Source organism: Bos indicus x Bos taurus, chromosome 12 (genome assembly GCF_003369695.1).
Source record: "Bos indicus x Bos taurus breed Angus x Brahman F1 hybrid chromosome 12, Bos_hybrid_MaternalHap_v2.0, whole genome shotgun sequence".
Taxonomy (NCBI): Eukaryota; Metazoa; Chordata; class Mammalia; order Artiodactyla; family Bovidae; genus Bos; species Bos indicus x Bos taurus.
In genome coordinates, this window is record NC_040087.1 from 75228708 (window position 1) to 75242559 (window position 13852).

The 13852-nt window shown below is 48.0% G+C and overlaps 1 protein-coding gene across 1 annotated transcript in view; it reads right to left on the minus strand.

Annotated features, from left to right (window-relative positions):
* Positions 1–10075: 10075 nt before the first annotated feature.
* SLC15A1 (solute carrier family 15 member 1) overlaps positions 10076–13852 on the minus strand; it is a 71081-nt gene continuing 67304 nt past the window's right edge. Inside the window, exons 23-25 of the mRNA XM_027557881.1 lie at positions 13416–13559; positions 12064–12171; positions 10076–10849 (exon numbers count right to left, since the gene is read on the minus strand). Coding sequence (XP_027413682.1) covers positions 10658–10849; positions 12064–12171; positions 13416–13559 — 444 coding nt within the window. The 3' untranslated portion in view covers positions 10076–10657. The remainder of the gene's footprint in view (positions 10850–12063; positions 12172–13415; positions 13560–13852) is intronic.

Consider the following 13852-nt stretch of genomic DNA (forward strand, 5'->3'; position numbering starts at 1 on the left):
ACCAGTGTGCATTTGCAGCTGGGGCAAATGGCAAGGTACGTGTGTTGCTGTTGTTCAGTCAGTCAGTCGTGTCTGATCCTATTCGACCCCATTGACTGCAGCACACCAGGCTTCCCTGTCCTTTACCAGCTCCTGGAGTTTGCCCAAACTCATATCCATTGAGTTGGTGATGCCATCCAACCATCTCATCCTCTGTTGCTCCCTTCTCCTCCTGCCCTCAATCCTTCCCAGTATCAGGGTCTGTGAAGAAGAGCTAAATTCCTTTGGTCTACAGTAGGAAGCTAATATATACAGTTGAAAACTGAGAAACCAACAAGTAGTTATGTAAGCATGCTATTTGGAGATAAACCCTCAGACTGTTTGAAACAGTTCCAAGTGGTGCCTCTAGGGAGTGGAAATTGGCTGGGGGAAGGAAAATGGTGGATCGCAATTTTGCAAAACAAGTCTTGTAGAGATCTTTGCCTTTTTAGACTGCATGTACTGATTTGATTTAAAAAGCTAATAAAAAAAATATACTACATTAGTACAGAGTATTCAAGATGGATTGTGTTTGGGCAATCATTTTGATTCAGGTGGGTGAGGGCAGATTTCACGCAGCCAAATCTCTGGTGAGAAGGCTTTCTGGGCGCCTCACCTCTATCTTGTCAAAATAAACTTGGGGTAGCAGGTGGCCGGCCACTCTGCACACAGTCTTGCCGAGCTATTGACTAAGGGAACGGTAATCTGAAAGCCTCGCACCACTGTTTACTGAAGAAGAACAAAGAAGGGCTCTTGCAGTGCTGTTTCCTAGCTCTGCTGCTAAAACCACATTGTTTAGGGTCAACCATTCTTTGAAATTTTTTTTAATTGCGTTCAGAGAGAAATTTCAAAGACCAGTCAAAAGGCTTCACATGCACTTAATCACTACTAAATAACATACCGACCTGGTAATCTGTTCTAACAACAGCACCGAGGAAATTGGAACCGCGCCTTGGAGAGTTTACATCTAAACACACCTGACGTGTTTACAGAAATGGACACACGCCCATGTCTCAGCTGTACCATCCGGCTTTCTGCACTGGTCATCACACACCTTCGAGTGACTCACGGTGCTTTAGAAGTTGTATTTTCCCCAGGAAAGATTCAGTAGTGTTGATGGGAGACAGGAGTTCCAGCTTACAGTTCGTAGTTTTGAGTGTTGTCTTCAGTGGCCCACACCCCGCCTCCATATGCTCATGGGCTCTGAAGCTGCTCCTGAGAGGCACACAGAAGCACAGGGCCCACCGTGCCCGGCGGCCTCTATTGTGCTCATGCATGACAGCAGAAGCTGTGTGCCATCCTCTGTTATTGATACTCCCTGTTGTGTTTAGAAAAAACCCAGATGCTCAGGCTACAACCCCAGAATGCTGAATCTGGGTCTAGGGAGGCACAGGCACTGGGGCTCCTCAGATGCTGCTCAGGAGCAGCCCAGGTTGAGAACCACTGACAGCTTCCCGATACACACAGGAAAGAACCCCAGGTCTTATCACGGCCCCCAAAGGCCCTACACGACCAGTCTGGTCACCCTGCCCTCGTCCCCTGCTCACCACACTCTGGACGTGGGGGCCTCTTGGCTGGTTTTAGACCCATGAACCCTATTCCCATCTCAAGCACCTGCTCTTGTCAGGATCCCCCAGAATGTTCTTTCCCTTACTCCATGCAGGTCTCTGCTCAGATGTCACCATTTCAGAGAGGCCCTCCTGGGCTACTCCTAAATATCAGGCTTCACCCCTCACTCAGTTTATTTTTTGCTTCATAGCGCTTATCAACACCTGACACTACATTTATTAGTTTATCTGGCCTGTATCAGCGTCTGGAAAATGGGAGAAGCTTAATAAGTATGTACCATACAAATAAATGAGTGGATGAGGGTGTAAGTTAAATAACGCAAACTGCCACGCTTGATAAATGTGAGTTTTTTCCCCAATTACACAAAGCCAGCGGTGATGGCACGCCACTCCAGTACTCTTGCCTGGAAAACCCCATGGATGGAGGAGCCTGGTGGGCTGCAGTCCATGGGGTTGCTAAGAGTCGGATAGGACTGAGCGACTTCCCTTTCACTTTTCACTTTCATGCATTGGAGAAGGAAATGGCAACCCACTCCAGTGTTCTTGCCTGGGGAATCCCAGGGACGGGGGAGCCTGGTGGGCTGCTGTCTATGGGGTCGCACAGAGTCGGACACGACTGAAGCGACTTAGCAGCAGCAGCAGCAGCAGTGGCTTCCAGATGCTGCCTGGTGCCAAATCAGGGAACAGCGACCCCTGCTGGAATCTGTACCCGAGTTCCAGAGAGAACAGAGTCTATTCATGCCAGTCCCAAGAATGAACCATTTAGAAAAAAAATATACAGTGTATGAAGAGACCTTCGTATGCACATTCATGAAACATTCCTAATAAGGTATTCCCAACATTTACAAAAGCCTTTTGCTGGCACGTTGTCCCGTTTTCCCAAGGATGTTCTCTTCTGCCATCTTGTGGGCAAACTGGGGAACTTTCAGGAGAGCAGTTTGTGATGGCCTGGCTTCCCTGATAACTCAGCTGGTAAAGAATCCACCTGCAATGCAGGAGACCTTGGTTAGATTCCTGGGTCGGGAAGATCCGCTGGAGAAGGGATAGGCTTCAGTTCAGTCGCTTAGTCGTGTCCAGCTCTTTGCTACCCCATGGACTGCAGCACCCCAGGCTTCCCTGTCCATCACCAACTCCCAGAGTTTACCCAAACTCATGTCCATTGAGTCCGTGATGCCATCCAACCATCTTATCCTCTGTTGTCCCCTTCTCCTCCTGCCCTCAATCTTTCCCAGCATCAGGGTCTTTTCCAATGAGTCAGCTCTTCACATCAGGTGGCCAAAGTATTGGAGTTTCAGCTTCAGCATCAGTCCTTACAATGAATATTCAGGACTGATCTTGGTTAGGATGGACTGGTTGGATCTCCTTGCAGTCCAAGGCTTGGACTCTCAAAAGCCTTCTCCAACACCACAGTTCAAAAGTGTCAGTTCTTCAGCACTCAGATTTCTTTACAGTCCGACTCTCAGATCCATACATGACTACTGGAAAAACCATAGCTTTGACTAGATGGACCTTTGTTGGCTACCCTCTCCAGTATTCTTGGGCTTCCCTTGTGGCTCAGCTGGTGAAGAATCCACCCGCAATGTGGAAGACCTGGGTTCCATCCTGGGTTGGGAAGATCCCCTGGAGAAGGGAAAGGCTCCCCACTCCAATATTCTGGCGTAGAGAATTCCACGGACTAGACAGCTCAGACACGACTGAGCTACTTTCAATTCACTGTTTTCTTTTCTGCTTAGTCAAAAGGAAGAATCTGGGCTGGGTTTGCCCAGGGCCATTCGGTAAAACACCTGTGGTCATTTAACCAAGACCCCAGTGCTACCCAGCTTCTCCGGCTTCTGTTTTTTAGAAACAGGAAGCAACCAAAGTGATGGCCTCGATTGGTGGCTTCCGCTGGGGGACAGTGGAGAGAAGTGTCTGAGGGCCACCTCCCCAGAGCCCAGGCTGGCTCGACCTTTGTAGTCCCATTCTGACACATCCCTGCACCAACCCGTCACAGCTAGACTTTGACGATCTGGTCTGGGGACTCAGTAAATGCTGGCCACCTCCACGACAGCAGGCTTTATCTATTTTGTGCGCCTAGTATGTTAAACTGCATTGAGTACCGTGTAGGCGCTGACTTAGTTGAAGGGATGAAATAATAATTGTATTTATGGCACGCTTACTACTTGCCATGCACTGTAGGAAACCCGAACACTTTATACGCATTGTCTCCTAAATTAGGCTGACCAACCCGTCCCAGTTTGCCCAAGAATGTCCCAGAACACCCCCCACCCCCGGTCCCTGACAGACAGGGACAGTGGCCCCTCTATTAGTCAGCTTGGGCTGCCTTAAAATGCCTCAGACTGAGTGGCTTCGACAACAGGAATTCATTTCCTTACAGTTCTGGAGGCTGGAGGTCCAAGGTCAAGATGCCATCAGGGTTGGCTTTCTGGTGAGGCCTCTCTTTCTGGCTTGGGGATGCTGGAAGCTGGGGGGCTGGAGAGAAGGAGGGAGGGAAAGAGGGGCAGCAGGGTGGTGGGGCAGAGAGCTTTCACTTCTAAGTGCATGAATTCCAAAGCAAGGGCTCCCTCGCTCCCTCCCAGCTGGGCCGCCTGCTCTAGGTCGTCAGCACTTACTGGACACACGTGGGCTGTGCTGTCAGCAGCTGAGTGGGATGCATGAAGAATTCTTTGCAGGTTTGAAAACCAAACCAAGGACCCAAGTTAAGATGGCTGACCGATTGAAGGTTAGTCTTACTCCAGGTTAACCTTACTGAGGGTGAGTCTCACCGAGATAGAAATCTGCCAAACAGCAGGGGGCAGCTGGGACCGTCCTCTCTGCCCAAAGAGGCCCTTTAGGGAAGGGCTCCCAGCACCTTTTTGCTGGTGATTGCAAAGCTGGGAAACCTGTCAGAGCGAGTTCTGTGAGTTGGCTGCACCTCCCTCCTCTTGCCTGTGGTGATGGGGGCATAGACCATTTTAGGAGCTGCGCGTGAGATGGAAAGTGACCAGGGAAGCACTTCTTCACTCAGCGCTGAGGACAGGACAGTCCCCAGGCACAAAGGCCCGCCGTCTGGACCCATCCTCTGACTCCTGCACGAGTAGAAAGCTCTTAGGGCTTCACAGCAGCCTTCGGCCTTAGGAAGCTCAAGGATGTGATGTCGGAGGCCTGGCAGGCTTTCTGGAGAAGTCCCGCGTGTCAGGGGCCTCAGCTCACCCCTGATCAAAGGTGGTCAATAAGACAGAGCCCGGCCAGTGCAAGGCTGTCTCGAGGGCACCAGGACAGCAGCCTTACAGATCTGTCCCCTGTTCCCTTTAAACCCATCTATGGAGCAACCAAGGGCTTTCCAGGTGGCGCTAGTGGTAAAGTACCCACCTGCCAATGCAGGAGACATAAGAGACGTGGGTTCGATCCCTGGGTTGGGAAGATCTTCTGGAGGAGGGCATGGCAACCCACTCCAGTATTCTTGCCTGGAGAATCCCATGGACAGAGGAGCCTGGCAGGCTACAGCCCATGGGATTGCAAAGAGTTGGACACGACTGAAGTGACTTAGCACGCACACACAGAATGGAGCCTCCAAGTTCCATTAACACAAGCCAAATGTTCCATCAGATAAAAACCCTGGAGCTCTGAATGGTCAGAGGTGAGCAGGATTTGGGAAGCGGGGACAAGGCTGCAGGGGCTGGAGGCGGGCTGTGTCCTCGCTGACACCCCTCAGAGCCCCAGGCCAGTCTTATTGATCGCCTTTGATCGGGGGTGAGCTAAGGCTCCTGACATGCAGGACTTCTCCAGAAAGCCTGCCAGGCCTCCGACATCACAGGATGGAGGCGACTGCAAGGAGAATTGCAGGAGGAGGGGCGGAGTAGCGGGGAATTGGTGTTCAATGAGGATAAGTTTGTCTTGCAAGACGAAAGAAGTTCTGGAGTGGGCCGGTGGTGATGGTTATATAGCCGCGTGGATGCTCATAACACCCCCGGACTCTGTAACTTCAAAATGGCTCAGTGGTGAGCTTTATTTTGTATGTATTGGGTTGGCCAAAAAGTTCATTTGGGTTCGCCCCATCCCTCCCCCACCCCATCTTACAGCTTATAGAAAACCTCGTATGAATGTATTGGTCAACCCAGTATTTTGCCACAACTAAAAAAAAGAGAACAAAACAGCCTGCTCTTCCTCTACAGCCCTCGGCCCTCGCTGTGGCTTGCTGGCCCCTCCTCTGTGGCTCACCCCCATGCCCCACCTCCCAAATTGGCTTCCCTGCAGCTGAGACCCTGGGCCTGGCATGGCGAGCTTCAGAGCTGATCTCCATGACACTGGAGGAGCCAGTGATGGACTCTCCCTGGTGCTGGAGGTGTGCAAAACCCAGAGCGACTGGGGAGGGGGTCCCAGTGTTCCCAGAACGTTACAAGATCTTTACAGGAGGGCCTGGCTCTCTCGAAGATGGCAAATGTGTTTAATCCTTTTCCGTGTAATCCTTTGAGAGCAGGATTTCCCAGTTACCTATACATGCCCCTCTTGCTCACCGAGGCCAGGCCTGGGGTGTCCACCTGGGTATCAGGTGAACCGTGTTTCCCTGAGGTCCCTCAGTCCAGTCCCCTCTTCGCTCTTGGACCTGGTACGTCAGCCCTGCCGTCACACGTCTGCATTTGACAACGTGAAAGGAGATTGGACAGCCTGGTGATGGGGAGGCAGGCACTCGTCCCTGCTCAGAAGGGCTTGGGTTCATGCTGGCTATATGGCTGTGGGCAAGTTAATTAAGCTGGTTATGCCTCAGTTTTCCTATCTTTAAAATGGGGGTATTAAGACATTGTTTAGTATTGTTCAAAGGATTAAATTCATTTAATCCATACTGTCCAGTAAGCATTGGCAGTTGAGAGGCAGGTTTGTGTAGTGGTTGGTGGCCTGGGCTCTGGAGCCAGATGGTGGATGTGACCTTGGGCAGATTACCTGGTTTCTCAGTTCCTGTTTTCTCTCCTTTGTGAAATCAGAATAATAACAGTAATCTATATTCTAGGGCTGTTGCCAAGGCTACATGCTTGTAAACTTGACACAGTAAAGCGCTTCACAGGCCGTCTGCCCACATTCAGGGTCCAGTACATGTTAACCACTATCATTTGTCATAGAAAAAAATGAAGCCGCAAAAAAAAAAAAGTCCAGAATGCATGGCCACAATGGTTAACAGAAATCAAACTGGAACATACATTTAATGAAGTAACTTTTTAAAAATTCTAAAATAGACCACAGAATAAATATCTTAGTACCCTGAAAGAAATAAAGAACCACCACCAAAAAGAAAAAAAACAACATTACGGAGGCATGTGGAAGCAAAACAAGAATAGGCTGATAAGACTCATGTGGACATTATAACCACTTTAAAAAATATTCTCCACCAAAAAGTGTATAGACAGGAAATGCTGGAAAGGGTGTGGTGAGAAGGGGCCCCTCCGACACTGGTGGTGGGAATGCAAACTGGTGCAGCCGCTACGGAGAACAGGATGGAGGTCCCGCTACGGTACTAAACATAGAGCTGTTGTGTGATCCAGGAATCCCACTCCCGCGCATATATCCAGAGAAAACCATAATTTAAAAAGATTATGTCCACTGCAGCACTGTTTACAATCGCCAGGACATGGAAGCAACCTAAATGCCCATCGACAGAGCAATGGGTAAAGAAGATGCGGTGCATACAGACAATGGGATATTATTCAGCCATAAAAGGGATAAAATAATGCCATTTTCAGCAACATGAATGGACCTGGAGATTATCATACTAAGTGAAGTTAAGTCAGACAGAAACAGACAAATATACAATATCACTTACATGTGGAATCTAAAAAATGATACAAATAATCTTATTTACAAAACAGAAACAGACTCACAGACACAGAAAACAAACATGGTTACCAAACAGGAAAGGGGAGAGGGAGGGATAAATTGAGAGTATGGGATTAACATATGCACACTAGTATATATAAAATAGATAATCAATAAGGACTTGTTGTATAATATGCACAGGCAACTCTACTCAATACTCTATAATAACCTACATGGATTAGAATCTGAAAAAGAATAGATATGTATATAAATAACCTAATAACTGTGCTGTACACCTGAAACTAACACAATATTGTAAATCAACTATACTCCAATATAAAAATTAAAAAACAAAAACAAAACAGAAAAACCCCCAATATTCTGGCTTTTAGGTAAAAGCAATGAAATCCTGCTATTTCCAAGGAATTCATTTCCATTTCAGACATTCTCCCAACCCACACAGGATCGTACTTGAACACAGCCAACGTTAAAGTCAGTGAATTATTTTGGTTAAACACCGATCAGCCTGGAACCTAGAGAAAGGTGTAAGGCACAGAAAAATGGGGGCCAGGGAAAGGGCGGAAGACCAGAGGTCGTGGATCTGGCCCCAAGTGTCCCCCCGGCCACTCCTCCCCCATGACACCTGCCACTGTTCAAAGTTTTGTGAATAAAGTCCAAAACACCCATGGTGGCTCCCAGCAGTATTGATTCTGTTTGGAAGAAATGGGAAGATTAAAGCAAGTTTATTCTGAAAGAAAGAAAGAAAATGAAGTCGTTCAGTTGTGTCCAACTCTTTGCGACCCCAGACTGTAGCCCACCAGGCTCCTCCATCCATGGGATTCTCCAGGCGAGAACACTGGAGTGGGTTGCCATTTCCTTCTCCAAGGGATCTTCCTGACTCAGGGATCAAACCTAGGTCTCCCACATTGCAGGCAGACGCTTTACCATCTGAGCCACCAGGGAAGTCTAAAAACTCACCTCTAACGATCAAAGTGCCCTGATCATTAGATCAGGGGTGAGTGATGGAAGAGCAGAAGAGAGACAGCCAAACTGCTGTCAGGGCAACATGAACATGTTCTTGTTCAAAACCTGCCAACCATACCTGTAGCAGGTGTGAGCAAAATCTTAAAGGGTCTAGAGATAAGAAAGGAAGCTGTAAACAAACAAACGGAACCAGCTGGGACCAAGATGGCAGCAGAATCTGATCTCCGACAGACCGAGTCTCATTAGAAACTGATTTTACTACATTAGCATCATTAGCATATTAGATGATACCAACAGCCATGACCGGACACCGAGGACCAGAAAAGCATAAGCAGAGCGGCACTCCACTTCCTTGAAACAGCCCCCGCCCCACCCCCCGGGGTAGATGGCATATGTTTCCCCATCATCAGCCTCAGTCCACCTCCTTTTGTCTTTACTCTGAAATCAAATCTCTCTTGCCAGAAGGGTAAGAAGTTGATCTGTGAACTCAGTCTCAATTTCTCCATTCTTTGGCTACTGAATTAAGTTTGTGCTCAGTCAATCTCAGCTTCAGTTTTGCTATTTGTCTACATGAACCCAGCTTGGGTGAGGGCCCAAGCAGGGTCCATGAGACTCAAAGTGAAGAGAAAGTTGCTCCATCATGTCCGACTCTTTGCGACACCATGGACTTCTGCACGGAATTCTCCAGGCCAGAATACTGGAGTGGGTAGCCTTTCCCTTCTCCAGGGGATCTTCCCAACCCAGGGATGGAACCCAGGTCTCCCGCATTGCAGGCGGATTCTTTACCAGCTGAGCCACAAGGGAAGCCCAATGTGACTTAAATCAGTAACAAAACTGAGGGGCAGGACAGTTGTTGGAAGAGGTGGCCTGGATCCCAAAGACGAAGAGGACTTTGCCAGGAGGGGCGCACGAGCGAGGGTGGGTCAGGACTAAGTGTCTCAGGATCTGATTTTTTTTTGCCTTTGATGGGAAAGAGAACCCACTGCATTCCAGGAGACAGAAGCTGGTGGATCACAGTGAACGGAGAGAAAGGTGACATACCCATGGAAGAAAGAGCCTCCTCAGTTGAGAATGGGGACTTGCTCCGAAGGACTGAAGAGATCCCTCAGCAAGCTTTGCTCATTGCATTCCCGTTTCTCACTGTGGACTCTGTCTCTGCGTCATTCCCTCTCCACTGTGTGATGATCAGCTTGTGCAGAGGTGTCTCAGAGATCCAAGCTCCAAACCCAGGAACCAGTGCCCACATTCACAGCTGGGCATGCGTCTGAAATAAACTGTTGCTTGTTTTTTACGGGAGCGTCAAGGCAGACTCGGTCTGGCTCTGACACCTGGGAATGGCTGTATGATAAATACTTATAGGATGGACTGGGCAGGGAGTATTTACAGTATTTTGGAACGATTTTTATTCAAGCAGAAAAATGCTCACGAGAATTGAGATAAACCCTTTGAGATGGTACAGAGATATGAACATAGGAAGATTCTAATAATAAAAGAGACGTGTAGGTTAGAGATACCCCTGAGAAAAGCAGGGCCAAAAGAAGGAAACCTTGACATCTCCTGTTTCTGGAATTTCCTGTCTGTGGGCCTTGCTTTGTTCCTGCTTTTGCCACCTTTGATGAAATTCCGATGTGCGGGCATCTAATGAGCGGGCATGGCTTGTATAGTCAGGAAGCACAGTAAGGACTTTTTACCCTGCCCCCCAACATACAGACACTTACTCTTGAGAATGAGAGTTTATTTCATACCGTTGAAACTCCAAAAATCATGACTTGCCTTTACCTGAGTGGTTTTTCGAGTTATACATAATTTACAAAGAGGTAGGGAATGGAAAAACAGAACTAAAAACAGAAGGTAGAGTTATCAGTTAATACCAGCCGGCCCTTATTATGAATACATACCATTCAAAAGCCTAACCATTCACTTATTGCCTCATTTAACATTGTTTCCACAGAGTGTGCGAATACAAACAGTACGGAAATTTGCTACCGTTTCAAAAATTCAAGTTAGTCCAAAAAACTTTATTTGTGTGTTAGGAAAAGGAGTTAAGGCAGAGTATGGACTCTGTTATAAAAGTGTGTGTGCGTGCACGCTTTAAATAAGACTTCTCTAAAAACAAACAAAAGGACTTCTTTTGGAGTTTCCGGTTCACTGCCGGCTGCTGAGAAAGCAGCTGACTTGGTTTGGTCCACAGTTCTGAAGCCTTCCCCATCAGAGGCCACCCAACAGAGCGTCCTGCCCCCAGGGGACAGACCCCTGGGCACATCCTGGGGCCAGCCCCGGCTCCGCGGGCTTCCTGACATTCACATTTGTGTCTGGGAGACGGAGTCCAGCTTGGCGTATGGGTTACTCTTTTCCAGGTAATCTTCCTTGTCATCCTTATCAAACTGAGCTTCAACCTCTGCTGGGTTGATGTACGTATAGAATCGAGCCATGATGGCAAATATTACGCAGACGACCAGAAGCAACGCCGCAAACAGAACGTACTCGGCCCACTTCGAAGAGTTTGAGTTGGAGCAGGAAAAAAACAAAAACAGTAGAGGTTACGGGAATGCATGTATACACTGCGGGTAGTTTTTCTTTCGACATCTAGATCAAAGGTGTTGGAAATGCAGTTGTTGGGGAAAATCAGTAGGCTATGGCCACAGACACAGAATGGCCAGCTTTTCCTGAATGTAATTCTTCTAACAGCTCTGGACACCCATAAGAAAATGAGAAAAAATCTCTAAAAACCCAAGTCTTAAGGCAAAAAGCTGGACCAACAGAACACCAGGCAGTACTCTTGAGGGAAAAAGAATGTGCTGAAACGTTCTAAATTACCCTTTGGCAATACCGTGAGGTCAAGAGCAGGCAGGATAGACCCTGATGGGTCCTGGTGGGGTTGGTAATGAATCTGATGAGCTAAGGGACAGCTCTCTTATGAGGCAGAGATGCTGAGTGCTGAGGGATAGAGTTCTAGAACCAGAAAAGCCCTCATTTTAAATGGGAAAAATTACAACAACCTTTAGAATGGTTTTAACTTTTGGTGGTATGAAACTTTCTGGATAACATGCCTGGTTTGGGGCCATTACTCTGCAATCAATGCAGCTAGGAAAAGATGTTTCCTTTGATAGTAAATGATATTAGGGTGTCAGTATGTTAACCTCAGGCTTCCCTGGTGGTGGCTCAGACAGTAAAGAATCTGCCTGCAATGTGGGAGACCCTGGGTTTGACCCCTGGGTCGGGAAGATCCCCTGGAGGAGGGCATGGCAACCCAATCCAGTATTCTTGCTTGGAGAATCTTCATGGACAGAGTGGCTGGTGGGCTATAGTCTGTGGGGTTGCAAAGAGTCAGACACGACTGAGCACAGAGAGCACAGCCCAGCCTGTTAACCACACGTGGCTACATCTGGTTATATTCCGGCCGTGTAACACCAAGGAGAAACAAGCAGAATGAGCACACACTTGGCCGTGAGGGTGTTTGGGAACTGCTCTGTCTGGCTGGCTCTGAGGGTGTTATTTGGCCATTAGTGGAGACGACCACGTGTATATACAGACGGGAAATGGCAATCCACTCCAGTATTCTTGGCTGGAAAATCCCATGGACAGAGGAGCCTGGCGGGTCCATGGGGTCACAAGAGTCGGACACAACTTAGTGACTAAACCACCACCAGGGAGGGTCATCAACAGACAAGACAGAGGTACACGTGATCTCTGTTTGCATCTGTACCTGTTCACTGAACTGGCCTGCTCCTGCCACAATAAGCACGATGATGTTGCCGACGGCCACGGTCAACAGCCATCCTGCTTGAAGTACCGACTTCATGTTGGAAGGAGCCTGAAGGGAACGAGAAAGAGTGAGTCCCAAGTTAGACGCCAAGCTCAGAGCAGGAGATCACGCCTAACTCAACAACTCCCTTAATGAGGCCGCCGACTCCCCAGAAGGCACATTAAGAGTTGGGTTGGTTTAAATGCGAAAAGGACTATCACTTGGATGACAAGACATCCCAAATGCTCATGTTGGATGAGCACACAAGAGTCGTTTGTTCTTCACTCTCTGCATGCTTGCAGAATTATCATCCTAATGAAACGGACGAATCTACAGATGAACTGATTCTATCTCCATAGAAGAATTTTCAAACAAAGCCACCCAGCCTGACATCTCCTTCACCCTGAGTGGAGGCTGCTCTCTGTGTTGTCCGCTTGCTCTTTGGAGGGTTTTCCTGCCAAGTCACCAAAACTACTCACCAAGCAAACTCTCGTCACCTGTGTTGTAGTCATCTCCTTAACTAGACTGTGAGGTCATTGCAGAAAAGGATCATCCAGCTCACATTTACAGTCTTTACTGCAAAATGTGAAGATACTAGGCACGTGGGGGTTATGACGGCTCTAGCCGCATTGTGATAAACCAGTTCAGAACCTAAGCTCTAAATTCAGGTATCAGCAAAATGTGCCTCATTAGTCTAACGTTCACAAAAGCAAAACTATTTTTTAACTTTTAAGAGTGAGACCTTAATCGGTGGGTTTACTGGGAGTTACGAAGAGACCTCAAGGGAATCTTAATGACAATGAGGACCTGTATGTGAACGCTGTTACGGATGGGGTTGTTTGAGAACATGGAACCACTGACCATCTTGACCCTGGTAATGGTCATTAATAGAATTTTTCCTACTTAGGACCCCAAATTCTAACATATAACTGGGAATTCAGACACCTATAGGTGGACAGTCGTAATGCTAAACAGTAATATTCCTTTTTTTGGGTGGGGGGGCCTCACCATGAGGCTGGTGGGGTCTCAGTTTCCTAACCAGGGATTGAACCTGTGCCCTTGGCTGAGAAAGCATGGAGTCCTAACCACTGGATCACCAGCAAATTGCCTAAACAGTAATATTCTTATTCAGCAAATAAGACTGGGTAGTCTCTAAAACCATGTTCAGTAGAATCTACCATGATCTACCCACATTTCTAGAGTTTTCTTTTACACTGTAAGTGCATGGCTGCTCCAGCTCACTGTTAAGCCCCAGCAGCGTTTTCGGAAGGCAGGGCTGCAGGCGAGGGGTGTAAAGACAGTAGCCAAGAGACCTGAGAGTAGGAGAACTCCAGCCCGGTGACGGAGAAGACCACCTCGCCGCAGGTGAGGAGGAAGTACTGCGGGATCTGCAGAGCCATGCTGACTGTGTTTGGGGAGATGTCTTCGAAAGCCTTTGCTTCGGGGCAACCGTTACTCTGGACCAGGGAGGCAGAGACAAGAAGACATGAAAATCGAGACTGCTTTCAGAATACAAATCACGCAGCCCGGCCAACTGAACCTGGACCTTCGGGGTCACCTCATTCAATCCATCCAGACAGTACATCTTGTAAATGTAAACGTGCAACCCTGCATTTTATCCTCGGACTTGGATGGCCTCGGCGGGACTGGAAAGTCTGTTCACTAGCTTTTTCCTCTTCAACGAGAGAGTAGGCTGGAAGTCAGGTTTGTTGAAAACATTCCCAGCTCTTTGAACTAACAGTTTCCAAAG